Raw genomic sequence first — 25,633 nt, 5'->3', positions numbered from 1 at the left:
GGGGGTGGGGGGGCTTGTGGGAAGGAAGATCGGAGGGCGGAGTGTCAGCACATACTCACGTGAAGGAGGGTGTTCCTGTGAAACCAAACAAAATTTTGTTTGTTTTATGTCATTTTGACTAGAAAATGAAACAAACCACAAAGCTTTACTGTGTTTTCCACATTTCACTTTCAGTAACTTGCATCCCTAGTTATGTAGTTTTTCTTTTGTAAATAATAGTGGTGGAATAAATGTTAAAGAAAAAGCTTGGCTGCAATGTAGCAAAAGTAGTAAGAGGAGAAGAGGGCAATGTTCATACCTGTAGAATCATGAGCACAGGTCAAAAAGGGCAGAGGCTAACAAGCCGGTGCGACTCTGGAATCTATCAGAGATTGAGAAGCCTGTAATTTATTAAAGAACATGAGCCTGTGTAAACTCAGGAATTTATGATCTATTATGATACCCTTACGGGCAAGCTGGCGTGGGAAAGGTGCAGTTATGGATGGACAGAAGAATGTGATTTAGCAACTTAAGGGAAAATAGATGATGAGAACAGACAACAGAATGATCTCTGAGGAAGATAAGTGCTGAAGTAATGTGAAGCATTGCTTAACACAAAAGGTATATAAACAATTGAACCAGAGCATTACATTGGAGAGGCAGTGGCAGACCACATGTTTGTGTCCCCTGCTCTCCTCATGAGAAACTAGCATTTGTAATTGTAACTTTCTCTTGGTAAGTAAATTAAAAAATTGCTTTTCTCATACGCGTGGCCTTCCTAGTCTTTTATCTCTCTAAATTGCGGGTGGTTGGTGAGTACTAATTTGGGGAGGTAGTAAAAAGACTAGTAATATAAAACATACCACCTCATAATTGCAAACTCCGTGGGTATTTTGTTACCTCTGCACTTTGCTCCGGTTTTCAAAGGGAAGTTCTTTATATGCTTTTCTTCTAAAAGTCACCTAAGGAAAAAGGACCTGTAGCCACCTGGACTTCCTTTTCCTGCAGGTGCTTTTTCTGACCATGTCTACTTTGAAAATCTAAAAGGTACAGTTTATGGATTGTTGCAATCCCTCTCCTAACCCTGCCCCCGAGGTCACCTGCATTAAATGTGGGTAGAAGATGCACATTTCTCTAAAACACTGATTTTAGATGCTTTAGCAGTCTGCTTCCCATTGAAAGCACATAGGGCAGGTTTCTTGAATTCAGTTCTGGATATATACTATGAATCACTAGCCAGCTTTGCAAGTAAGTGCATATGCCTGGGTTGACTAAAATAGCTCTGTTAATCCATAGGAGCAGTCCTTAATGTCCTGTGATTCACACACTTCTCTTGCATTTGGATGTTTTTTTTCACATGCTTATATTTCATTGGAAGACATGGCTTCCTTAGACCATAATGCTGAGTTTGAGCAGGGTATTCAAATGCAAAATCTGCTTTACAGTGGATTGAAAACTAGATTGTAGAGAGTATCTGTATTTAACATGTAGTTAAGTACCAGTCCAGTCAGCATTTTAGACCCCTGTATATTTTCATTCTGTATGTATTATTAATATGTATGCATTTATTTATTTATTAGGATTTATTTACTGCTGTTTTGAAGGAGTTCACTTAAAGCGGTGTACAGTAAGAATAAATCAAGCATAAGCAATAGACAATTACAGCAGTAAATATATTTAAATAACAGTACAATGTATGGCATTATGTACTACTTACAATGTAAACACAATATGTAATAAAACATTTTCATAGACAGCTTAGGATATACACAAAGATGGAACATATAGATAGGTAAGAGAGTAAGATGAGTTAGAAAATAAGGGGACTAATTTAAAGAAAGTTGCACATGAGGTCAGAGAGGTGATATTTAATCTCAGCTAGGGTAGGAGTGGATAAACATGTCCTGTTTCAGTATGTGCAACCCATGTCACTCCTTGTGTGTGTGTGGTTGAGACAAACAAGTTAGTTACTTCTTCCATTAATGGTTGAGGAGCCAAGCTTTCACCTGCTTCCTGAAGTAGAGATAGACTTGTGTTATGCAGAGCCTTCCAGGGAGTGCATTCCAGAGTGTGGGGGCTACTGCAGAGAAGGATCGCTTGTAGGTATCACATCATGTAATGTCTTTTGGAGAGGGTGGTGTTAGGGATACTCCTTGGGAGGACTTTAGTGTCCTTGGAGGTATGTAGAGGGTGATCCTGTTCTTCAAGTACTCTGGGCCATTTCCTTTAAAGGCTCTGAAGATCAAACAGAGTTTTAAATTTAGCTCTGTATTGTACTGGTAGCCAGTGAAGTTTTTGCAAAAATGGTGTGATGTGGTCACATCATTTGCAACCTTCTGTTAGTCTTGCGTCAGTGTACAGACCCTTTTTAGTCAAACAAGTGTAGAGTGCATTACAGTAATCCAGTCTTGATGATATCATGGCATGCTCAAATGGGATAATATTTGCTTTCTCAATGTAAGAAGAAAGGCAGCATAGTTGTCACAAATGATGGTCAGAGAATGTGATGGTGTACCAGAGGTAGTGTGATTCTAAACCTTCTGTAACTCCTAGCAATGGACAGAAGACCAAGGTACCTTACTGCTCTTCCCTGGAAAGGGAGAAAACGTAGTACTTCTCTTGCAGAAATAACCATGACTACCTCTTCCCACTATTGGCTAGGGGGTCCCAGTCCCTTTAATCCGTATAGACATTGGGATGTGAATAGATTCTGAAGGTCACATTTCACGCTAAACAAAAACGGACAATCTCAACTCCCTTGATTCCTCCAGTTGGCCTTAAGTACCTATAATACCCCTTAAATGGCATTATTTGGCTCTTATTTAGGCTCTGTTCTATAAACTTAGTACCTAAGCTTGCAACTACAAAGAGAGCATGCACATGGGTGGATCAGGGGCGTGTTTTGCACTTGCTCACTTAAGTTGTAGAATACTATCATACGCACAACTGATAACTTTAGGCGTGATTATTTACATCCGCCTTTGACATTGCATAAGTGCTTGCGTCTAAAGTTAGGCATGCGCATGCTGTATTCTGTAACCGCAATTTTGTGTGCAGTTGCTGTTACAGAATTAGCAATTAGCTCTCTTATTTTTCATGTCTAACTTTTGGTGCACTTTCTTGAATATACCCCTAAATGTCTATCCTGTTTCATTTTATAAGATAAATCATTGTGATATGTTAAGTATAGTCACAGCTCCTGGTTTTCTGTCATTCTGCTGCAAGGGCCACAAATTCTTCTTGCAAGATTTTCTGTTTTCTGTTAAATCATAGGAAGCCAAGGGACTGACCAGAGAAAGTAAGAAAAGGAACACCTTGTATTCACATAAGGACCCTTTTCTTCCTCCTCCTTTGCACATGAACGTTGTGTTCTCTGCCCTGTACCCTCCTTCCCTCTCACCAGCAGGAAGAGAACGGCAACACTTCAGATCACATATATTTCTGCAGCCACTCTCCCCAACTCAAGGTCTGAACCCAGGACACTGTACATATGTACAGGGTTCCATGTGGTTCAGATCCTCACTTTAGGCTGGACTGGAAGAGGAGGCAGATGTCTCATGAAGCATCTTCATTCTTCTCCTGTGTTGGTAAGGGGGAAAGGGTTCAGAAAGGGGATTTGCCTGATATCTGTCTGGGCTAGTATATATTTACTGTTGGACTTTCTTTGTATATGTGTTTATGTGGGTATTGTGGTTTTGTGTGATTAATATGAAGGTATATGGTATGAGTGTGAGCAGTGGCGTTCCTAGACTGGCTGACACTCGGGGCGGATCGTCGATGTGCCCCCCCCCCCCACGGGTGCAGCGCGACCCCCCCGGGTGTATTTTTACCTGCTGGGGGGGTGCCGTGCGCCTGTTAGCTCCGAGTCCGCTCGTTCCCTCCCTGCTGCTCCCTCTGCCCCGGAACAGGAAGTAACCTGTTCCACGCAGAGGGAACAGCAGGGAGGGTATGAGCGGACTCGGAGCCAACAGGCGCGCGGCACCCCCCCAGCGGCGTGCACCCGGGGCGGACCGCCCCCACTTGGTACGCCACTGAGTGTGAGTATGTCAGGAGCAGTGGAGCATGTTTTTGTTTGAGAGGGCCAAATAAAATAAGTTCTCTCTTGCCACCTCCCTCCCTCTCTGCATCTGGTTTTGTGGGGGACAAAAATTGGTAGGACCATATCCCCTGTGGCCCACTCCATTCCATTACCTATGGTATGTGTGTGCTTTCTTACTTAGAATATGCACTCTTTATTTTCTATAAAACATAAAACACTTTATTACATTGGGCTGATGTAGTTGCTTTCATATATATATTTATATATATTTATTATTTTTTTTTGTTTTAAAGAGAGATGAGATTTGAGGAAGTTGGAGTTTCTGTATATAGTGATGTTTTGAGCCCAGGTTAGTCTAATGAGGTTACAGTGTATACCTTGATGTGGTCAGGCAGTGGCTCTAATCACCTTCATAAGCCAGAAATGATGATATAGAATTTCAGGTCAGTATTTGGTTCCCATGGTTGGTGGGTTATTTAAATGCTAGTTGTGCTATTTAAAACAAATCTGTATATTCAGCACCACTATAGGGATAGTTGTGGCACTGAATATATGGCTTTGCTGCTGACTGCCAGAAGCTGGACATAGAGCCAAGTAAACAGCTTAGTTATATAATCTTGCATTCATTGTGACTAGAGCAGTGGTTTCCAAACCTGTCCTTCCAGTCAGGTTTTCAGGATACCCACAATAAATATTCATGCCTCCACTGCATGCAAATCTCTCTGATGAATATTCATTGTCGATATCCTGAAATTCCGACTGGCTGGGGAGCCCCCAGGACAGGTTTGGGAACCACTGGACTAGAAAAATAGTGCCATTGAAAATCATACGTTTACCAGCATTTATAAGGACAGTCGGGGGACTAAACTCCAGTGTTTCCCCAAGTCCGGTCCTGGAGTACAAGCAGGGGCGTATCTGAACTGCGGCGGTAGGGGGGGCCAGGGCCAGAGTGAGGGGGCACATTATAGCCCCCCCCGCCGCCGCCATTGCCAATCTCCCCCCGCCGTTGCTGTCGCCTACCTTCGCTGGCGGGGGACCCCAACCCCCGCCAGCCGAGGTCCGCGTCCTCCTGCCGCTGCCTGTAAAAGAATTCCGTCAGCTGGCGGGGGACCCCCAACCCCCGCCAGCCAAGCCGAGATCCTTTCATTTCTTCTACTAAAGCTGGCGCCGAAAGTTTCTTCAGCGACGTCAGACTCAGAAGAAACTTTCGGCGCCAGCTTTAGTGGAAGAAATGAAAGGACCTCGGCTTGGCTGGCGGGGGTTGGGGGTCCCCCGCCAGCTGACGGAATTCTTTTAAAGGCAGCCGGCAGCAGCAGGAGGACGCGGACCTCGGCTGGCGGGGGTTGGGGTCCCCCGCCAGCGAAGGTAGGCGACAGCAACGGAGGGGGAGGGTTGGCAGTGGTAGGGGGGTCCAGGGCGAAATCTGCGGGGCCCAGGCCCCTGAGGCCCCACGCAGATACGCCCCTGAGTACAAGTACCCCTTCCAGTCAGGTTTTAAGGATATCCACAATGAATATGCATGAGAAAGATTTGCATATAATGGAGGCAGTGTTTACAAATCAATATCATGCATATTCATTGTGGATATCCTGAAAACCTGACTGGCAAGGGGTACTCCAGGACTGGACTTGGGAAACACTGCTGTACTCCGTATTTACTGATACATTTTTTTTCTTTTTATTTGTATCCAGCTAAAACTCACATTCAGGGAGTTCAAGGTTTCCACAATGAATATGCATGAGATGTATTTGCATACAATGGAAGCAGTAAATGCACATTAATGCCATGCATATTCATTGTGGAAATCTTGAAAACCTGACTGGGTTGTGGCCCTTGAGGGCCATGGTTGCCCACTCCTGAATTAGAGGGGCAATTGCTCTGGACTTGTACATAGTGCACTGTGGTTCTTGAAATGCTTGTACCTTTTACCCCTTAAGTAGAAATAGCTTGACCTCTCTGTTCTTTCCGTCTTCACAGATCTCTGAAAATCAGATTGACTGTACTCTCTCCTGTTTGGCGTCATTTATTGTGGTTGAATTGTGCATATATTACACTAGTCACAGGAAGTCATGATATGTTTGATATTGCAGTGATAATTTCAGATGTTCTTAGGAGGTGACCCACATGTTGTCAACAACACACCAAACAGCAAATGAGTTGGCTGTTGGTGAGGCATCTCTTACTTGGATTTCATATCTATAAACGTCATCGGGAACTAGGTTAATGGCACTCTTTATCAGCTGAATGTTCTGTAAAAAAGGGAAGTGCAGCCTGCGTTAGAAAGGGAACGTACTGGCACTGTGAAAAGATGTACTGATGAACAGTATAGTTTTGTAATGGAAGCCCTTGCAAGCTAATTGAGCTGCGTCAGAAGAAAACAGTCACTAAACAGGCCACTTCATTTGCCGCTCAATGTTTTCCTATTTATAGGGGACTTTGAATGTTGCATACTTAACAGAACAGTCTGTAGGTTTTCAATTATTTAGCCTGCGTGATCATTGTCCAGCACACAGCAATCTTTTTGAAGGAGCTGATGTCACAGCTGGCGCCTTCTCCTTTATGGAACATTGGTAAAGTGATCAGAGAGCTCTATGGGAGGAGGGTGTCTGGCAGAGTTAGATCTATTTTCCCCCTTTGTATGCAGGGAGATATAGTCCTGTTTGAAAGGGAGAAAAATAGGACAACATGAGCCTGAAAAAAAGCAGGACAGGCTTAAATTATCACCTAGATAAAGGGCTTCTCAAATCTATCATTGCGGGGGGGGACCCCACAGCTAGTCAAGTTTTCAGGATATCCACAATGAATATATGCCTGAAACCAGTTTGCAAACATCAGTCTTCAGTGGATATCTTTAAAATCTAACTAGGTGTTGGGTCCTCCTGACAGGTTTGCGAAACCCTGGTACAGATATTAGAGAATTTCTTAAGGGAAGGGAAATGGGACTTGATATACCACCTTTCTGTGGTATTTTGCAACTGCATTCAAAGCGGTTTACTACTACTACTACTTATCATTTCTATAACGCTACTGGACGTACGCAGCGCTTTACACTTGAACATGGAGATACAGTCCCTGCTCGACAGAGCTTACAATCTAATTAGGACAGACAGGACAGGTAAGGGATAAGAGACAGTTGCAGTGAGGATAAGGTGAGGGTTTACATATATACAGGTACTTATTTTTGTACCAGGGGCAATGGAGGGTTAAGTGACTTGCCCAGAGTCACAAGGAGCTGCAGTGGGAATCGAACCCAGTTCCCCAGGATCAAAGTCCGTTGCATTAGCCACTAGGTTACTCCTTCACTCATTGCTCCTGCTGTCATGACTTTAAAGGTTGTTGTTTTTTTTGTTTTGTTTTTGGGGGGGGGGGGGGGGGTTATTAAGTGAAAAGAAGAGTGATCTTTTGTGTCCTTTAGACTCTATATGACAAAAATGAAACTCTTTGTTAATCCCCTAGAGCCGCCTAGTCCCTGTTAAATATATTAATGAGAACCGTATCAGTATATGCTAATTCATTATGTTTTGTAACATAAACCATAGTGACCCCTAAGAGAACCTAGCAGCTATTTCCACACAAGTGATTCCTGAGAGCTTTCAGTTAATGAGCAAAGCAGGTGTGAAAAATCATACCAAACCTCAACTACAGAAAAAGAAATGCCATAGCCTCTATGTTAAAAGAGCCGAGAATGTCATGATACACCATACAGATTCCTATTGTGTATGAGAAAGGGGGGGGGGGGGGGGGGGGGGGGGAAGAAAAGAAAAGGTACCTCAGCAAGCAAGATTCAGTCCTGCTGATTCCAAGACTTCTGAGACTCACAGTCTCCCACTGACGTCAGGAAGTGCAGGTTTGAATCTCAGCTGTGGAATTCTCCCCAGCTCTGATAAATGGTGCTGCTAATTGAATTAGAAAGCACTCCAAGTCTCCAAGTAATTATTGCACTCGGGCAGCTTCTTTGTCAAGGTCCATTTCATTATATATACGCTGAGTGTAATGATTCTGGAGTATTAAGGGGAAATATTACAGCTCCCAGCTGAGGCACTTTTATTTGACAGCCTTTAATGCCATGCCACCTGATTGCCGGATAAGGAGTAGCCTTGCTCCTTGTTCTTTGGTCTGGCAGTTTCAAAGAAGCTCTTAACACAGGAGCTGCCATGTGACAAGCTCTGTGCTAACATTTTCAGAGCTGTGATTTGACGTACAAGGGAGAGAGAAACTTTTGCCCTATTTAGGAACAATTTTTCCTGGAGGTGTTTAGAAATGTTTGCCAACATTTTCTTTCTTACAGCAAAGGGAAAATGAAATGGAGCTCAGTACTGTAGCCTTGTGTTTTGTGGTTTTAAAAAAAGACACAATCTTGACCGCCTGCAGTATTGACCAGGCAACATGACTTTCTTTTAGGTAAGTACACAGGACTGGTGTTAAACCTGCTGGGGCCCAGAGCAGAAAATTGAATCTCCTGCATCTGCATGCAGGCTTGGGATCACCCAAACCTACAGTTACTACTACTACTACTTATCATTTCTATAGCGCTACAAGGCATACGCAGCACTGTACACCATAGGCGTAGTTTGACTGTTTCATCTGGGGGGGCAAAGGAAGGGGCGGGGCATATTAGCATATTCATTTGCATATATGTATATGCAAATTATGCTAATATGGAGGAAGGAAGGGAGCAAGAGCTGACTTTTTTGGGAATAACCAGTGTTCGTTTGCCAACGGATAGCCACTGAATCAGAGAGGCAGCGGGTTTGGCGACAGGCAGTGGTGTGCTGGCAAATGTTTAACAACAGGCTCTCCCCCCAGTCCCCCTCTGCGCCCCCCCCCCCCAAATTGCAGAGCTGGCTATAGCTGGGGAGAGAGCCTGGGGGGGTATAAATAAGTAAATATAAACTTTTAATGTTGAGCACCTGATTCTCAAAGTGAACATATTGCAAACACTATAATGAAAATAAAATGATTTTTTTCTACCTTTGTTGTCTGGTGACTGTTTTTCTGATCATGCTGGTGCAGTATCCGATTCTGCTGCTATCTGTCCTCTTAACTCCGTTTCCAGGGCTTCCTTTCCATTTATTTCTTTCTTCCTTTCTTCTTCATTTCTGGTCCTCAGCTTCTGCCTATTTTCTTCATCCATGTGCAGTTTTTCTCCTCTCTTCCTTTTCCCTCATCTCATCTCCTTCCTCACTCTTTCCTTCCCTCCATCCATGTCCAGCATTTCTTTTCTCTCCCCTGCCCTCCATCCACCCAGTCCAACAGTGACCCTCCTCTCCCCTGCCCCCATGCCCAGTGGCCCTTTTTTCCCCTGCCCTCCATCCACTCAGTCCAGCAGTGACCCTCCTCTCCCCTGCCCCCATGCCCAGTGGCCCTCCTTTCCCCTGCCCTCCATCCACCCAGTCCAGCAGTGACCCTCCTCTCCCCTGCCCCCATACCCAGTGGCCCTCCTTGCCCCTGCCCTCCATCCACTTAGTCCAGCAGTGACCCTCCTCTCCCCTCCCTTCATTCCGCCCTCTCCCCGTTCCTTCTCCCCCCCTCCCCCAGTGAGCCAGTTCTCCTCCCTCCCTCCGGATCCGTCCCTCACCAACGATCTTCGAATTTTTCACCTGCCCGGCCCGCTAGCGCTGACTCTCCACTGCCGGTTCACGCTTCAAAATGGCCGCCGAGACTTCTCGCGAGGCCGCCTCTGAAAGTCTCGGCGGCCATTTTTAAAGCGCGAACCAGCAGGGGAGAGAGCGCTAGCGCCTAGCGGGCAGGCAAAGGATTCGAAGATCAGGTCGGTGAGGGACGGATACGGAGGGAGGGAGGAGAGCTGGCTCACGGGGGGGCCAGGGGGGGAGGAGAAGGAACGGGGAGAGGGTGGGGTGAAGGGAGAGCTGCCTGTTGCCGGCCCTGCGTTTGGGGGGGCATTGCCCCCCCTCGCCCCCCCCCCAGTCTACGCCCATGCTGTACACCATACACAAAAAAGACAGTCTCTGCTCAAAGAGCTTACAATCTAGATAAGACAGGCAGGCAGGCAGACAGAACAATTAAGGGTAAGGGAATAAAGCGGTGAGGATAAAAGGACAGGGCCAGTGAGCAGTGGTTAGGAGTCAAAAGCAGTGGTAAAGAGGTGAGCTTTAAGTTTGGACTTGAAAATGGCCAAAGAGGGGGCTAGATGTACAGGCTCGGGAAGTTTATTCCAGGTTTGAGGTGCAGCAAGATAAAGATAAGATAACAGTTGCCCTGTTTGTACCCCCTCGGCCCTGCATGTGGATATAGCTCAGTTGGAGTTTCTTTTGCTCCTCGTATCAGGGCATTTCCTGTTTTCTCTTGCAGGATTTCTGCTTTATGGTGATGGCCATTCCTTTTTAATGCCTTCCTGCCTTTCCTTCTCCCTTTTTACCCATGCTTTCATTGATGTATTAAAGTGCTTTCATTGATGTATTAAAGCCATAGTTGGACTGTAGGACGTGCTTCTTTTTGTCTTGCAGCAGCAGCATGTGGCACTTGGCTCATTGGCACAGGATGACTAAGATCAAGATGATTCTGTCCAGGATGCAGTTGAGAAAAATCAAAATGTTATTTTTTTTAATGTTTTCTTTGTTTTAGAAATACACATTTTCAAAACCAAAGCCCTCTCCCAGTATTCATCCAGCTTGAATTACAGGCTAAGTGCAGTGGAAGACATTACCAAGGGCTGGTGGGAAGGTTTTATACAAGGCTGACCTGTCAGCGCTGGTTTGATGGTAGCATTAGGGGGTTCATCGCAGCAAGAGCAGCTGCTCTTCCTTTCATCTTCCTGATGTTATGGGGTCGTCTTAGCCCAAACATACATACGGGTTTCTCATGCAGTAGCGCACAATGTGGCCTATTTTTCAGTTGTTATAATTAGTGTGGTCCATTTGACCACTGGATTGCTATTGCACAGCCTTTAACTGAATTAGCTACTGTGGGTCTGGGTTTATAAACTACTCATTGCTCCTTTAAAGAGTCTGCTTGAAGTGTCTTATTTGAAAGCTATAGACAGTCAAAGAGAAGCCTGACTCACCTTTGATAATAGACTCGCTAGTGTTTTAGTTGGCAAATGGTGCTTCTGCCTGAGAACATTTAATAAAGCTGTATTCTGTTATTGGCCAGTTGCACAGATGTGGTCTGAGTCTCGAGGACGCCTGCAAAGGATAAAGGATCTATCAGCTATGCACAGTTTTTTGTTGCCATCATCCTGCTTCAGTTGGGCAAAGCTGCCTGTAGAAGGCGACCTGGTGTTTTAATGACTAGGTTTTCTTGCTGTTAGATAAATGAGTATCTGTAGTTGACTTTGAAAACCAGTTTCTAAAGTTATGTTTGAGTCCTCTTTATTATTATCAATACATACAATCAGCGATGTTCCAGTGATGTAAGCCGTAAACACTTCACAATAACTTTTACATTGAGATTCAACAATTACCAAGCCAACATCCCCCCTCCCTTCCCTAAAACTTCTAAAGTTATAAACAAGTGAATTTCTTGGATGGGTAGTTCCTGGAGAGACACCTTCAGGACTTTCTGAGACTCCTGAGTTGCTTGAACACCAGTAGCATAATTTATGGTAGGTATATGTGAGGAAACAGGAAAATGTGGTAGTCTGTGCAGGATGGCCAAAATCAGGTTAGGAAGGTGTGACTAATTAGAAGAAAAAGAATGACCAGCTAGGACTGTGTTGAATCCCTGTTTTAAATAATTGTCTTCACTGAATAGATTTAGCACATGAGAGAAAAGTCCTGCAGTTGCACTTCATGCCCATTGTATTCACAAAATACAAAAATAGCACATACAACGTGGAACACATGCAGAGTCTTATTACAAAAGCCACCAGGTGACTAGATTAACCCAGCATTTTAATTTACAGGTTAAAGCAGGTCATTACGATTCTAAAATGAACTGGACAGCAGAAATTGCCAATCTTGCACCATTCTCTATATCAGTCCTTTGTGTGGGGGGTGGGGGAGTTTATTTTTCTTTCCCTTTCCTATAATCTCTTCCTGTCCCAAGGGCTAGTGCCTTAGCACACTTGTTCCCTTGCTGGTTGAGATGTCTAGGGGAAGTTTTCCCCCAAAACTAAGAGGCCAGTGCTCAAAAGTCCCCGTTAAAAACCATGTACATTTATATCCATGGTAGAAGTTACTGATTTTTGAAATAGTGAGTGATTCTCAAAGAAAAATGCATGCAAATGAGATTCATGTGAATTCAGCAAGCAGCTCGGTAGGGAAAGCACCTACACATGTACAGAACAGACTCTTGGTAAGTGTCCATGTTCTGCGCATGCCCAGGAATCCCGCTGTGGTATTCTCGCCCTTCTCCTGCAGTACTTGCTGTCTCTAGTGTCCTCCTTTCCCCTGCTGTGCTCTGATGCTGGCTCTACCTTTCTCCTGCAGCTTACTTAGCTTCCCTATGGCTGTCCCCTATGATTTCACTTTGGAAATCATAGGGGACAGTTTCAACAGATAAAATAGTTAATTCCACCGAAGCTCGTGCAATTTTTAAACAGTGCTGTTTTATGTTTTTGATTCTATATGGTCAAGTTCCACAATGTGATAGCATTAATTTCTGTACTTAGTAAAAACTATGTTAGTAGATCCATACGTTACTTGATGATTCAGCCGCCTTCATTTCAATGGGTTGGTCTATAAATCAAATTACTCTTCGACAATTCCATATCAGGCAGCAAAGTGTTGGAATTTGCTTCCAAGGAATATACATTTGCCCCCCCCCCCCCCCCCCCCCCGTTTACTAAGCTGCGCTAGTGGCTGCTATCCACTAATGCCGGTGCAGCCCATTCACTTTGAATGGCTATGTCGGCATTGCTGCATGTCAGCTGCTAGCGCGGCTTAGTAAACAGGGGAGTTGGTTATTCGAGAAGTTTGTATGATCATAAATGGTTAATGTATTATGATGATAACATATTGTATGTTCTAGGGTTGTGCTGTACTTGACTGTAAGCTGCACTGAACTAATTTGTGATATGTGTGACCTATAAGTGTCAATTGTAATGTAATTATGCAGGACATCAAGCCATAAAGTCGGATAATGTGATCTGTCAACCACTATATCTACAGATGGGAAAGATGCTGGTCTTGATGCCTTCTTTATATTAAATAATTAAGTGAACCAAAGTTGTATTTGTACAGTCTGCTCAAGGAAGCACCTTGCAAGTCACCAGCTGCAAACTTAATGCTGTGTTCATTGGGAGGGGCATGATGGGAGTTGGATAATTGAAAACAGAATGAGAATCAGCCCAAGCTCTGCATATTTTCCCATAAGATGATGTACGTACATAGCGTGGTGTCAAAGCAAACACTACAGAAGGCATCATTAGAAAATGTCTTTAAGGAGCAAACTGGAAAGCATAATTTAAAAAAGTAATGTGGAAATAAAAAAACATACCAGTGGTTTTAAGATTTATTTACCACCTTATTTGAAGGAATTCACTCAAGGTGGTGCACAGCAAAAATAAGTCAAACATAAGCAATAGACAATTATAGCAGTAAAAATATTGAAAGAACAGTACAAAGTATGGCATAGTATACTATATTACAATGTCAACACAGTACACAAACATTTTCATAGACAGCATAGGGTGTAAGCAAGATGGAACATATGGATAGATAAGATAGAGTAACAGGAGTAAGAAAATAAGGTGATTAAAGAAAGTTGCAGATGTGGTCAGAAAGGTGCTTGAGCATTATCTTAGCTAGGGTAGGAGTGTCCAGTCTGTGCAGCTCGTGTCATTTACTTCTTCCATTAAAGGTCTGGTTGAAGACCCAAGCTTTCACCTGCTTCCTGAAGTAGAGATAGTCTTGTGTTAAGCAAAGCCTTTCAGGGAGCGCATTCCAGAGTGTGGAGGCTACTCCGGAGAAGGTTCGCTTTCGGGTATCACATTGTGTGATGTCTTTTGGAGAGGTTGTGGTTAGGGATACTCCTTTGGGAAGACCTTGGTGACATTGGAGGTGTGTAGAGGGAGATCCTGTTCTTCAAGTACTCTGGGCCATATTATATTGATTAGCCAGTGGAGCTGCTTCAACCTCGGAGTGACATGCTCAAATTTCCCATTCCCCAAAATCAATTTAGCTGCAGAGTTCTGAACTATCTGCAAAGCTTTACACCGTGTTGTAGCCATACCCAGGTATAAAGCATTGCAGTAGTATCAATATAGGAATTATGGTGATATCACATGACAGCTCTATTAGCATTCAGTTCTGTAGCTGGAAACTTGATATGTAAACCATTAAGTTCAGTGTTGCTAAGAAAAGCAGGTATGTGTGCATCATTGCTGTTCTGTTTTGTCCACATGACTCCTCCTGATGGTGTCACTTCAAGCAGATGGGTTAATTATCACCAAAAATTGATGGAAGAGATTGAAATAGTTTTTTCCCCTTTTCTTTCTGTTTCAGATCATCAAAGCTGTTCCGTGCATTTTATGTACCCTTTCTGTCTGATTGGTACACAGTGTATTCAAACTACACTATCCAAAAACCCTGGAGAGTGAAGCAAGCCAAGAAAAAAAACAAAGTTTAGCTGCACACCTGCCTGCCAAAAGGGAGGCAGAACGAACTGGCAGGCCCCTTTATGACTTTACTAAAATGCTGATAGGATTATGCAGTCAAGATCCTTTGATATCAACATGCTCAGAGGTGCCTCCAAATCTGTCATTCCTTGTGAACCTTTGTGTCTTTCTTGTGCTGCTTATTTTTTTTTTAATGTTCTTCCTGCAGATATATTACTATGACAAGCACCTACTTAAGAGTATACAGTACCATGAAGCTGTCTGTGTTTGCAGTAGAGAATAATGTGAATACTTGGTAGAACTGCTCTTTTTTTGATTGTTTGTTAAGCCTGTCTCGCAAGTCTGCCGCTTGAAGTCTCAGTGGTCATTTTAAACAAGCAGCAGCAGCGAGATGAGGATCACCTGGGCACCTTAGAGGTATGTGCGTGGAGGGCACCCTGTGGCTCAGGGGAGGGAAAGCAAAGCACAGTTCCATGGGAACACCGCAGGACCGGGGCCATCCCCATGGAATCCCTCCCTGTGAACCTGGAGGGGATCCCTGCTATCCCCGTACCCGTACAGCTCTCTAATCCAAACCCCCTTTCCTATAGCAACTTCTGCAAGTCGCTGTAATTGTACTTAAGAAAAATGTGGTGGAAATCATCTTGTGTAATTAACTGAAGTGTGGCTTTAATGCTTGAAGCCAGTACCAAATTCCAGCTCTTTTCTTGCCAAGTTCCTGAGTTACAACAAAGAAAAAACAAGGTTTTTTTTATTTTTTTTGGCATAGTCCTGTTTCGGTTGGTCACATATTGATATTCACAGCTCCCAGCAAAACACCATGGGGCTGATGTTCAGAAAGCCACAGAGTGGTTGTTTAAATTTTAAGAAGGTCTAAGCCGTAGTAACCTAGCTGACAAATTTGTGGCTGAAAAGTATTCTTGCATCTAGCCAGCTATTCCACTGGAATAGGAGTGGTCATTCAAAGGAGCAGGCTAGCCCTAAAAAAAAAAAAAAGGCCTTCAAGTTACTTCCTTCCCCTCCACAAAGCCATCCAGAATTTGAGCAGGTAAATAGAGTCACTTGGTCACCCATAGAAACTATACTGATATATATACCCCTTCTTTTACAAAACCGCATGGTAATGCCGACATAGCCCATTCACTTTGAATGGGCTGTGTCGGCATTTCCGCACCGGCAGCCGCTAACACGGCGTTGTAAAAGGGAGGGATAGTTAGCTGCTGTGCCGGGTGGAGTGAGTCCTTCACACTGGCTGATTTAGCCTGCTAACTCCTAAATCTATACAAAGATCAACCCTCACAAGTGTAAACAACTTGCTGGATGTGCCCAGCAAGCCACGTCTGATAAATATTCATCTGTAAATGCAAGAATAGTGCATTTTTTAACTTACTGTAACAGGATGTGATAGAACACTTCACTGATTAAAGACATAATTATGTAGATTTGTTTGTCTCTATGGCAACATCATCATCAGGTTTGGCAGAGACAGAGCATCAGGAACTGTCAAAGCAGGAAACTGCAAACCAAGCTCAGGAAGCTGAAAGGATTTACTAAAAAAGAAAAAAAAAAAAATCATCCTGCACCCATGGGTGATACTGACCAGAGTTTTTTTTTTCTTTTTTTAAAGCAGTTTGAATCCAAATTAAGTAACTAGAAATTATATCGCCAGCATTTTCAGAATGACTTTGGGTTTTTTTTTTAACTTGCTGATTCAAGAGATGTGCAAAAATATACAGAGATGTTGTCCGCTGCCTTTGAACTTGATTCCCAAATCTTTCAGTTTCATGGGAGTAGCCATGTGACTTCACATCTGGTGAACCACTGGGGTATCATGCTGCCTGATGCCAATTGTGACTTCCTTGCTAACCAAAGATGCTTCCAGACCTTTTTGAAAAAAAGTTAAAAAAAAAAAAAGTGATACAAGATCTTTGACGCACATGTCAATGTTACAGCTACAGGTTGTATCCACTTCCACTCTCTGTGCTGCCCCAGCTCTTCCCAATCCTGCTTGGTGTATCCAAGGCTGAATCCCCTTCCAGATTGTCTGGAATCTGTTGAGAAAATTCTTTGTGTTGCTTTGGGTCCTTTACCTGCTCTGACCTTGCCCTTGTGTATCTGCCTTTCAACTTTAATTGGAGAGCGCCGCAAAACTTAGTCAGCAAAGGAAATGTGATTTTAATGCCTGTTATACAGACATTCACCAGAAATCTACTATCATAAATCTGAAAGAGGGAGTCCCACATTAGTGTTTGAATAGTGAACGAATGGAAGTGTTTTTTATTGCTCCATCCCTCTTCTCCTTGAATTATGAGCACAGAGTTTCCACAGAGTTGTTCCCTTTGCATGGCAATACTTTATAATGTGGGCAATAGGGTTCCCTTGGTTAACAGAATCAGGCCCATAACTGTTGATACAGAACTGATTTTTGTGATTTATCCCTTTCCTATATTCCCCTCTCCCCTCCCAATCTTGCCTTGCTTTTAGATTGTAACCTTTCTCTCCTCCCTCCCCTCTCTTATACATTCATCGTTGTCTGACGTCTACTGTTTTATTTTGTAATTTTGTATTTCCTCCCCATTTTAATGATAGTTATTGATGATTATGTAAACTGCTTAAACTTTTATTATATAAGCAGTATATCAAATAAATTATAGTTGGACTCAGGCAAACTAGGAGGTTGCCAAATAGAAACTCCAGTTGGTCCTGATAGCCACACAAGCTGAAAGAACCGTTAGCTCCTACACTGACTGTCAGAAGGTTGAGCAGTTTTTAAATAGCCCCATTTACTCATAGAAAGTTTTGGAAATTGCACTTGTTTTATGTATGTAAATATACATGTGTATTTTCAAATGCATGTGCGCTACATACACGAAACAAAAGGTTTATATTTAAAAACGTGGTGTTCAGTTGGGCATTTTTATAGGATCGTTTTGGGAGGGGTAGTGATGGATCTGATCAGGATCATTAATTATCAAACGCTTAGGGGTCCTTTTACAAAGCTGCAGTAAAAGGGCGCTTGCGCTAGTGTCAGCGTGTGTTTTTGACATATGCTGAGGCCCCCTTTTACTGCAGCTGTCTTTCTTTCAGGAAAAGAAATGACTGTGCAGTAAATGAATTACTTGCTGCGCGGCCATTTCAGGGGGGAGCACTTACCACCGCACATTGAAGTGGCGGTACAGGCTCCCGCGTTATCCAGGCAGTAAGCCACCAGCGTTACAGAATTGAAAATATTTTTGAAGCACCAGAAATGGCACACTAGGGGGTAGTTATGGATTGGTGCACGGCAAGCCTGTGGCCACGTGCCAACCCTTTTAGTAAAAGGGCCCCTTAGGGTGGGGGCTAGAGGTGTGACAGTTAATGAGGCGAGGAGGGAGTACAAGCCTGAAGGTTCACCTAGAGCATCTGATATCCTGGCACTGGTTTTGTGTACACTGATTCTTCAAGTCATACCCATCTGTACTTTGCATTTTAGTTCCTAAAATTCTATAACAGCTGATTACCGTTACCTAAAGAAAACACAAGGTTGGTGTGAAAATAGTGCTAGGATATATACTACACTTAACTTGCAATCGCTGATCAGTCATTTTGGCAGCTTCATTTTTGTAGGCATCCCATTTAGAAAGCAATTGAAACATAAATTGCACTTTGTATTTCTCTTGGTGTGTGTATCTGTGTGTCCTTGGGGGTTAGCATGAATGACACTGCTTGTCTTCCTGTTCTGCAACTTTGCAGCTAGTTGAGCTTGAAACTGATTTGCAAAGTTCTTCCTTACTGAAGTCACTCTTTCTTCATGCCTTCCGCCTTTTGTCAGATTTCGTGAGGAAAACTTTACCTGAGCAGTTGTCTTGAATTCAGAGCAGCGGTGGCCTTCTCCATTCTTCCTAAACCAGCGATGGATGTGGTTCTCAGTATATTTACAGTATTTGGCATAAATTTGAGCTGAGAGTCCTGGTCAGATCGTACATGTTGTGGCAGTCATGGACCCAAGTTGGCCAGTCTTGCTTTATAGGGTCCCGTTGTTGAAGCAGCTCTTCACGCACACCGTGTTGATAACATAATGATACCCATTCTTCCGTGGAGCAAATTATTGTAATTGAAAAGAGCTTAGAACTTCCCAAGGAGACCGAAATGGGGACAGTTGTCTTTCCATCTCCAGTATCACTACTTATTTGGGAGCTTTTCTGATTTTACTCTGGGACTCCGATCCAAAAGAAAGAAACCCTTTTGCAAATGGAAGCCTGTAGAATTTTCCAGAACTGACAGTTGAATCAAACCTCTGAATTCAAATCCCTCTTATAGGAGAGCATGGTAGTGTGAGCAGCAAGGTGGGAGGCACAAACCTTATTATGTTCAATTACGAGAGCTTCTCTCTTTGCAGCTGCATCTTCTGGATTCTAATGGCAGCTAGCAGCGAAAGCAGAAGTATTTTCAGCTCAAAGCACTTGATAACTGTTTAGTGATGAATGATTACAAATAATAGGTCAACAGACTGGATTATGTGTTCAGGCAAGAGAAGACCCAGAGGTCTACTGAACTCCTGCTTTACTTTACAATTACCTCTGTTTGCCAGGAAGGCAAACAAAAACATCACTGTGGATCTATATGGCTCATACAGCAGGAAAGTGAAAAAGAAATTCCTTCCTGATTCCCGATAGAGTTCTCTGCACAGTTCCCTGGAACCTGTCATGCCACCCTTTGAGTGGTGAAACTTTTCCTCTAGAGTTACTTAGCTACTTTGGTTTGTTCTATTTACACCACCAATTACTGTGTCCAACCAGACCAAAGTTCTGCATTAAAGGAATCTGAAAGAAGGGTTGAAGTACTTACTTTGGAAAAATACACTTGAAAAGGATCTCTGGGGCTGTGCAAAGAATCTTTGTTTGCCAGTTGACATTTCGATGATGCATTTGAGGCTCAGTAATCCTGCTCCTAGAATTCCCTGCCCTGGCTTTAAATCCTTAAGTGACCCTGAATGGTGCCGAGATATAGCAGACTCCACTGACTTTGTATTGAATCTGTTTACCCCTCAGGGTTTTTTTTTCTGCTTCAGTGTTGCAAACTGGCATATTGGGGACCTTAAAAAGAGAAAGCAAAGATATTAACTGTCATGTGTTTTGTACTCCCTTTCCATGCTGTCCCATCCATGCTACCCCAACCTCTATTTATGGGACTTAAGTTTACAATTGTATATTCTAAAATGACATGAGTACCTGGAGACATGTTGTACACTCTGAATTCCTTGTGTGCCCTAAAGGATCTTTGATATCTGTTTGTTTGTTTTTTAATCATGAGTTTTCAGCATCTTTTACATCTTCTCCTGTTCAGGAATCTGTTTTATATATTTATTGGTGGAGATCAGTATATTGATTAAACTGTTTATTTTTTTTCCCTATTTGTCTAACTCCCAGGCAGAAAATAAGTGTTAATTATGGGAGAGGAATACAAATAAACAAATGAAATATAAGGTGGTATGTTTTTATTAAACTAACAACATATACAGAGAGAGGCTGGAACTGAGGATATTGCTTGCAGAACCATGTTTGAAAACTCCGGGGCTGTTTATTCATAAGTACATAAGTATTGCCACACTGGGACAGACCAAGGGTTCATCAAGCCTAGTATCCTGTTTCCAATTGTGGTCAATCCAGGTCACAGATACCTGGCAAGATTCCAGAAAAGCTCAATACATTTTATGATGCTTATCCCAGAAACGAGCAGTGGATTTTTCCAAGTCAATTTAATAATGGTCTATGGACTTTTCATTTAGGAAGCCATCCAGACCCTTTTTAAACCCCACTAAGCTTAACCACCTTTACCATATTCTCTGGCAACAAATTCCAGAGTTTAATTACATGTTAAGTGAAGAAACATTTTCTCCGATTCGTATTAAATTTACTACTTTGTAGCTTCATCGTATGTCCCCTAGTCCTACTATTTTTGGAAAGAGTAAACAGACGATTCACGTCTACCTGTTCCATTCCACTCATTATTTTATAGACCTCTATCATATCTCCCCTCAGCCGTCTCTTCTCCAAGCTGAAGAGCCCTAGATTCTTCAGCCTTTCCTCATAGGGAAGTTGTCCCATCCCCTTTATCATTTTCGTCGTCCTCTGCACCTTTTCTAATTCCACTATATCTTTTTTGAGATGTGGCGACCAGAATTGAACACAATATTTGCACCATGAACCGATTTATTTGCTTTCTTAGCCACAGCAGCACACTGAGCAGAGCGTTTCAACGTATCATCAACAGTGACGCCGAGATCCCTTTCTTGGTCGGTGACTCCTAATGTGGAACCTTGCATTACGTAGCTATAGTTCGGGTTCCTCTTTCCCACGTGCATCACTTTGCACTTGCTCACATTAAACGTCATCTGCCATTTAGATGCCCAGTCTCGTAAGGTCCTCCTGTAATTTTTCACAATCCTCTCGTGATTTAACAACTTTGAATAACTTTGTGTCATCAGCAAATTTAATTACCTCATTAGTTACTCCCATCTCTAAATCATTTTAAATATATTAAAAAGCAGTGGTCCCAGCACAGACCCCTGAGGAACCCCACTATCTACCCTTCTCCATTGAGAATACTGACCATTTAACCCTACACTGTTTTCTATCTTTTAACCAGTTTTTAATCCACAATAGTACACTACCTCCTATCGCATGACTCTCCAATTTCCGCTGGAGTCTTTCATGATGTACTTTGTCAAACGCCTTTTGAAAATCCAGATACACAATATCAACCGTCTCGCTTTTATCCACATTTGTTCACCCCTTCAAAGAAATGTAATAGATTGGTGAGGCAAGATATCCCTTCACTAAATCCATGCTAGCTTTGTCTCATTAATCTGTTCTTTTGAATATGCTCTGTAATTTTGTTCTTTATAATAGTCTCTACCATTTTGCCCAGCACTGACGTCAGACTCACCAGTCTATAATTTCCCGGATCCCCTCTGGAACTTTTTTTAAATATCGGTGTTACATGGGCTACCCGCCAATCTTCCGGTACCACGCTTGATTTTAAAGATAATTTACATATTACTAACAATAGTTCCGCCAGTTCATTTTTTTTTTTTTTCCAAATATTTTTATTGCTTTTTCAATTTCAACAAACAGAGAAACAAAAACAGCAACATTTGCCAAGTCTCATACATAGGATTTCTCATACCATACGGTTTCTCATACGGATAAAGCAACCTCCCCCCCCCCCCCCCCCCCATCCCTCCCGCACTATGGTGGTGACAAAAGCACTTCTCTTTTCTGTTCGTATGGGAGCCATATCTTCTGAAACAAATTAACATGGCCTTTTCTAATTGCTGTCAACTTGGACATCTGGTATATATAATCTAATTTACGTGCCACCAGCTGCATGCCAGGTAGTTCGACCTGCTTCCAGGCCTTCGCTAGCATAATTTTAGCTGCTACAAGACACTGGATCGCTAATTTATGCCAGCGTATCCTAACTTTCAGGGGCCGAAGGTGTAATAAGCAATATCCTGCCTGACTAGGGTATGTCACCTTGATCATTGTATGAATCATCTCCAGCACCTGTGCCCAATATACCTTGACCTTTGGACATTCCCACCAAATATGCATAAACGTCCCTCTTATCCCACAACCTCTCCAACAGTCTGCAGTCATGTGTGTATAAATTCTCTGGAGTTTGTCCGGCGTGTAGTACCACCAATACAGTATCTTATACCCATTTTCAATTAGGGGTTGTGCTATAGATGGCTTTAACAAATATCTATACACATTCCGCCAACTCTCATCCGTAAAGCTAGTTTGTAGCACCGACTCCCATCTCCTCACATAATATTCCTGGGGAGTTGAGAGCAGCAGCAGGGCCCCATAAAGCCTAGTCACAGCGCCCCTGCCACCTCCCCCCCTGATCGCTCTTTCGAGCACTGTTTCAGCCAACTCTAGCTCTTCCCTCGCTCGTCTGTGTATATAATTTCTCAAGCAATGGTAGTATACCAAATCCTTCTCCTCCAATCCATACTCCTCCTGCATGTCCTGAAATTCTCGTATTGTCCCCTTATCCCATATTTGATCTATTTTATGCAGTCCCTGCTTAGCCCACCTTTGATACACACTCTCTGACTTTCCCAGTGGGAATCCCGGAGCTTCACAAATAGCCATTTGTAGGAAGTATTTCCTGTCTGGGAATGTCTGCGTTCGGATATGGTGCCAGGTGTGTAAGAGATGGCTTATCCCCTCCGGTGCCCGTCTGATAGCTGCCCAGAGGTCCTTCCCCGGGGCCCATAATATAGCTCCTAAATATCGGGTTCCTAGCCATGCTCTCTCCCAGTGTAACCATTTCTTATTATTTTCAGGGTACCATTCCGCTAGTATCCTCAGCTGTGCAGCCTGATAATATAGATAGAAATTTGGTACACCCATGCCTCCCATGGCCGGGAGCTGGAACATCACCGACCTGCGCACCCTGGGCGGCCTCTTCCGCCAAATGTACGCAAACATTTTCCTATTTAATTGTTGAAAAAATGAGCGGGGAATTGGTATTGGAAGGGCCAAGAACAGGTATAGTAGTTTGGGGAGTATCATCATTTTTATTGCATGAACTCTGCCCATCCATGATATGTTTAGACCTTCCCACCTGTCTAACTCTTCAAATAACTCCTTTACCTTTCTGGGATAGTTTGCTTGAAACATTGTCTCTACCTGATTAGTAATTCCGCCAGTTCATTTTTCAATTCTATCAGTACTCTGGGATGAATACCATCCGGTCCAAGAGATTCGCTACTCTTCAATTTGTCAAATTGCCCCATTACATCCTCTATGTTTATAGAGATTTCATTTAGTTTTTCTTACTCGTCAGCTTCGAATACCATTTCTGGCACCGGTATAACTCCCAAATGTTCCTCGGTGAAGACCGAAGCAAATAATTCATTTAATCTCTCCGCTGTGGCTTTGGCTTCCCTGATCGCCCCTTTTACCCCTTGGTCATCTAGTGGTCCAACTGCTTCTTTTGCCGGCTTCTTGCTTTTAATATACCTAAAAAAATTCTTAATATGTGTTTTTGCCTCCAACGCAATCTTTTTTTCAACGTCCCTCTTTGCCTTCCTTATCAGCGCTTTGCATTTGACTTAACATTCCTTATGCTGTTTCTTATTATTTTCAGTTGGTTCCTACTTCCATTTTCTGAAGGATTTTCTTTTAACTCTAATAGCTTCCTTCACCTCACTTTTTAACCATGCCGGCTGTCGTTTGGTCTTCCTCCCTCCTTTTTTAATACACGAAATATATTTGGCCTGGGCTTCCAGGATGGTATTTATGAACAGCATCCCATACATGATGTAAATTTTTGACCCTCCCAGCCGCTTCTCTAAGTTTTTTTGTTCACCTTTCCTCTCATTTTATCATAGTCTCCTTTTTTAAAGTTAAATGCTAACGTATTTGATTTCCTATGTATACTTCAAAGCTAATATCAAATTTGATGATATTATGATCGTTGTTATCAAGGGGCCGCATCACCATTACCTCCCGCACCAGACATGCGATCCACTAAGGACTAGGTCTAGAATTTTTCCTTCTCTTGTCGGCTCCTGTACCAGCTGCTCCATAAAGCAATCCTTGATTTTGTCAAGGAATTTTACCTCCCTAGCGTGCCCTGATGTTACATTTTCCCAGTCAATATCGGGGTAATTGAAATAGTCTAACTCTCCCATCTATAATTTTTTAGGCTTTTGGCATTTGCATATAGACATTTCAAACTGTGTTTGTTGTTCCTATTTACATCATGCTCAGTACTTGACTGTATTAAATTGCAATCTTTTGTCTGATTTTTATTTTTATTTATGGACATCTGGAGGGGCATAATCGAAAGGGGCGCCCACGTTTTCCTGAGGATGTCCTCGCAGGACATTCCGGTGAAGTGGCGGGGAAACCCGTATTATCGAAACAAGATGGGTGTCCAGCTTTCGTTTCGATAATACGGTCAGAAATGCCCAAATCGTGAAATTTAGGTCATCCTTAGAGATGGTCATCCCCGATTTTCGGCGATAATGGAAAACGAGGACGCCCATCTCAGATAAGACCAAATCCAAGCCCTTTGGTCGTGGGAGGAGCCAGCATTCGTAGTGCACTGGTCCCCCTGACATGCCAAGACACCAACCGGGCACCCTAGGGGGCACTGCAGTGGACTTCAGAAATTGCTCCCAGGTGCATAGCTCCCTTACCTTGTGTGCTGAGCCCCCCAAATCCCACTCCCCACAACTGTATACCACTACCATAATCCTTATGGGTGAAGGGGTGCACCTGCATGTGGGTACAATGGGTTTGTGGTGGGTTTTGAAGGGCTAACATTTACCACCACAAGTGTAAAAGGTAGGCTGGGGATGGGCCTGGGTCTGCCTGCCCGAAGTGCACTGCACCCAGTAAAACTGCTCCAGGGGTGTGCATACTGCTGTTATGGAGCTGGGTATGATATTTGAGGCTGGCATAGCGGCTGGAAAAAATATTAAAAAAATTTTTTTTGAGGGTGGGAGGGGGTTACTGACCACTGGGGGAGTAACGGGAGGTCATCCTCGATTCCCTCCAGTGGTCATCTGGTCATTTAGGGCACATTTTTGTGACTTGGTCATAAGAAAAAAAGGACCAGGTAAAGCCGTCCATGTGTTCGTCAGGGACGTCCTTTTTTCCATTATCGGTCGAGGACGCCCATGTGTTAGGCACGCCCCAGTCCGGCTTTTGCTACACCTCCAACACGCCCCTGTGAACTTTGGTCATCCCCGTGAGGGAAAGCAGTTGAGGACGCCCAAAATCGGCTTTCGATTATGTCGATTTGGGTGACCCTGTGAGAAGGACGTCCATCGTGCGATTTGTGTCACAAGATGGGCGCCCTTCTCTTTTGAAAATAAGCTTGCTGATCTACTACGGTCTCTTTTGCAACCTCATTATCGGGATACCCTATCTTCCCTGTTTTGGTGATATCTTTGAAAGATACCTTATTCCGAACCATGTGCTTTTGAGCAATGTCGGCCTTCCCCCAGTCTCTAGTTTAAAAGCTGCTCTATCTCCTTTTTAAAGGCCGATGCCAGCAGCCTGGTCCCACCTGGTTAAGGTGGAGCCCATCCT

General features: G+C 43.3%; 1 protein-coding gene across 2 annotated transcripts in view; it reads left to right on the top strand.

Annotated features, from left to right (window-relative positions):
- Nucleotides 1-20,001, top strand: part of ALG9 (ALG9 alpha-1,2-mannosyltransferase) — a 178,166-nt gene extending 158,165 nt beyond the window's left edge. For both annotated transcript variants that reach the window (XM_030220749.1, XM_030220748.1), the window contains one exon: nt 14,425-20,001. In XM_030220749.1, the coding sequence (XP_030076609.1) occupies nt 14,425-14,548 (124 nt within the window). In that variant the 3' untranslated portion in view covers nt 14,549-20,001. The remainder of the gene's footprint in view (nt 1-14,424) is intronic.
- Nucleotides 20,002-25,633: the final 5,632 nt, after the last annotated feature.

Source organism: Microcaecilia unicolor, chromosome 12 (genome assembly GCF_901765095.1).
Source record: "Microcaecilia unicolor chromosome 12, aMicUni1.1, whole genome shotgun sequence".
Taxonomy (NCBI): domain Eukaryota; kingdom Metazoa; phylum Chordata; class Amphibia; order Gymnophiona; family Siphonopidae; genus Microcaecilia; species Microcaecilia unicolor.
Note: the sequence above shows the minus strand (reverse complement) of the source record. Positions and strands in the feature narration are given on the sequence as shown.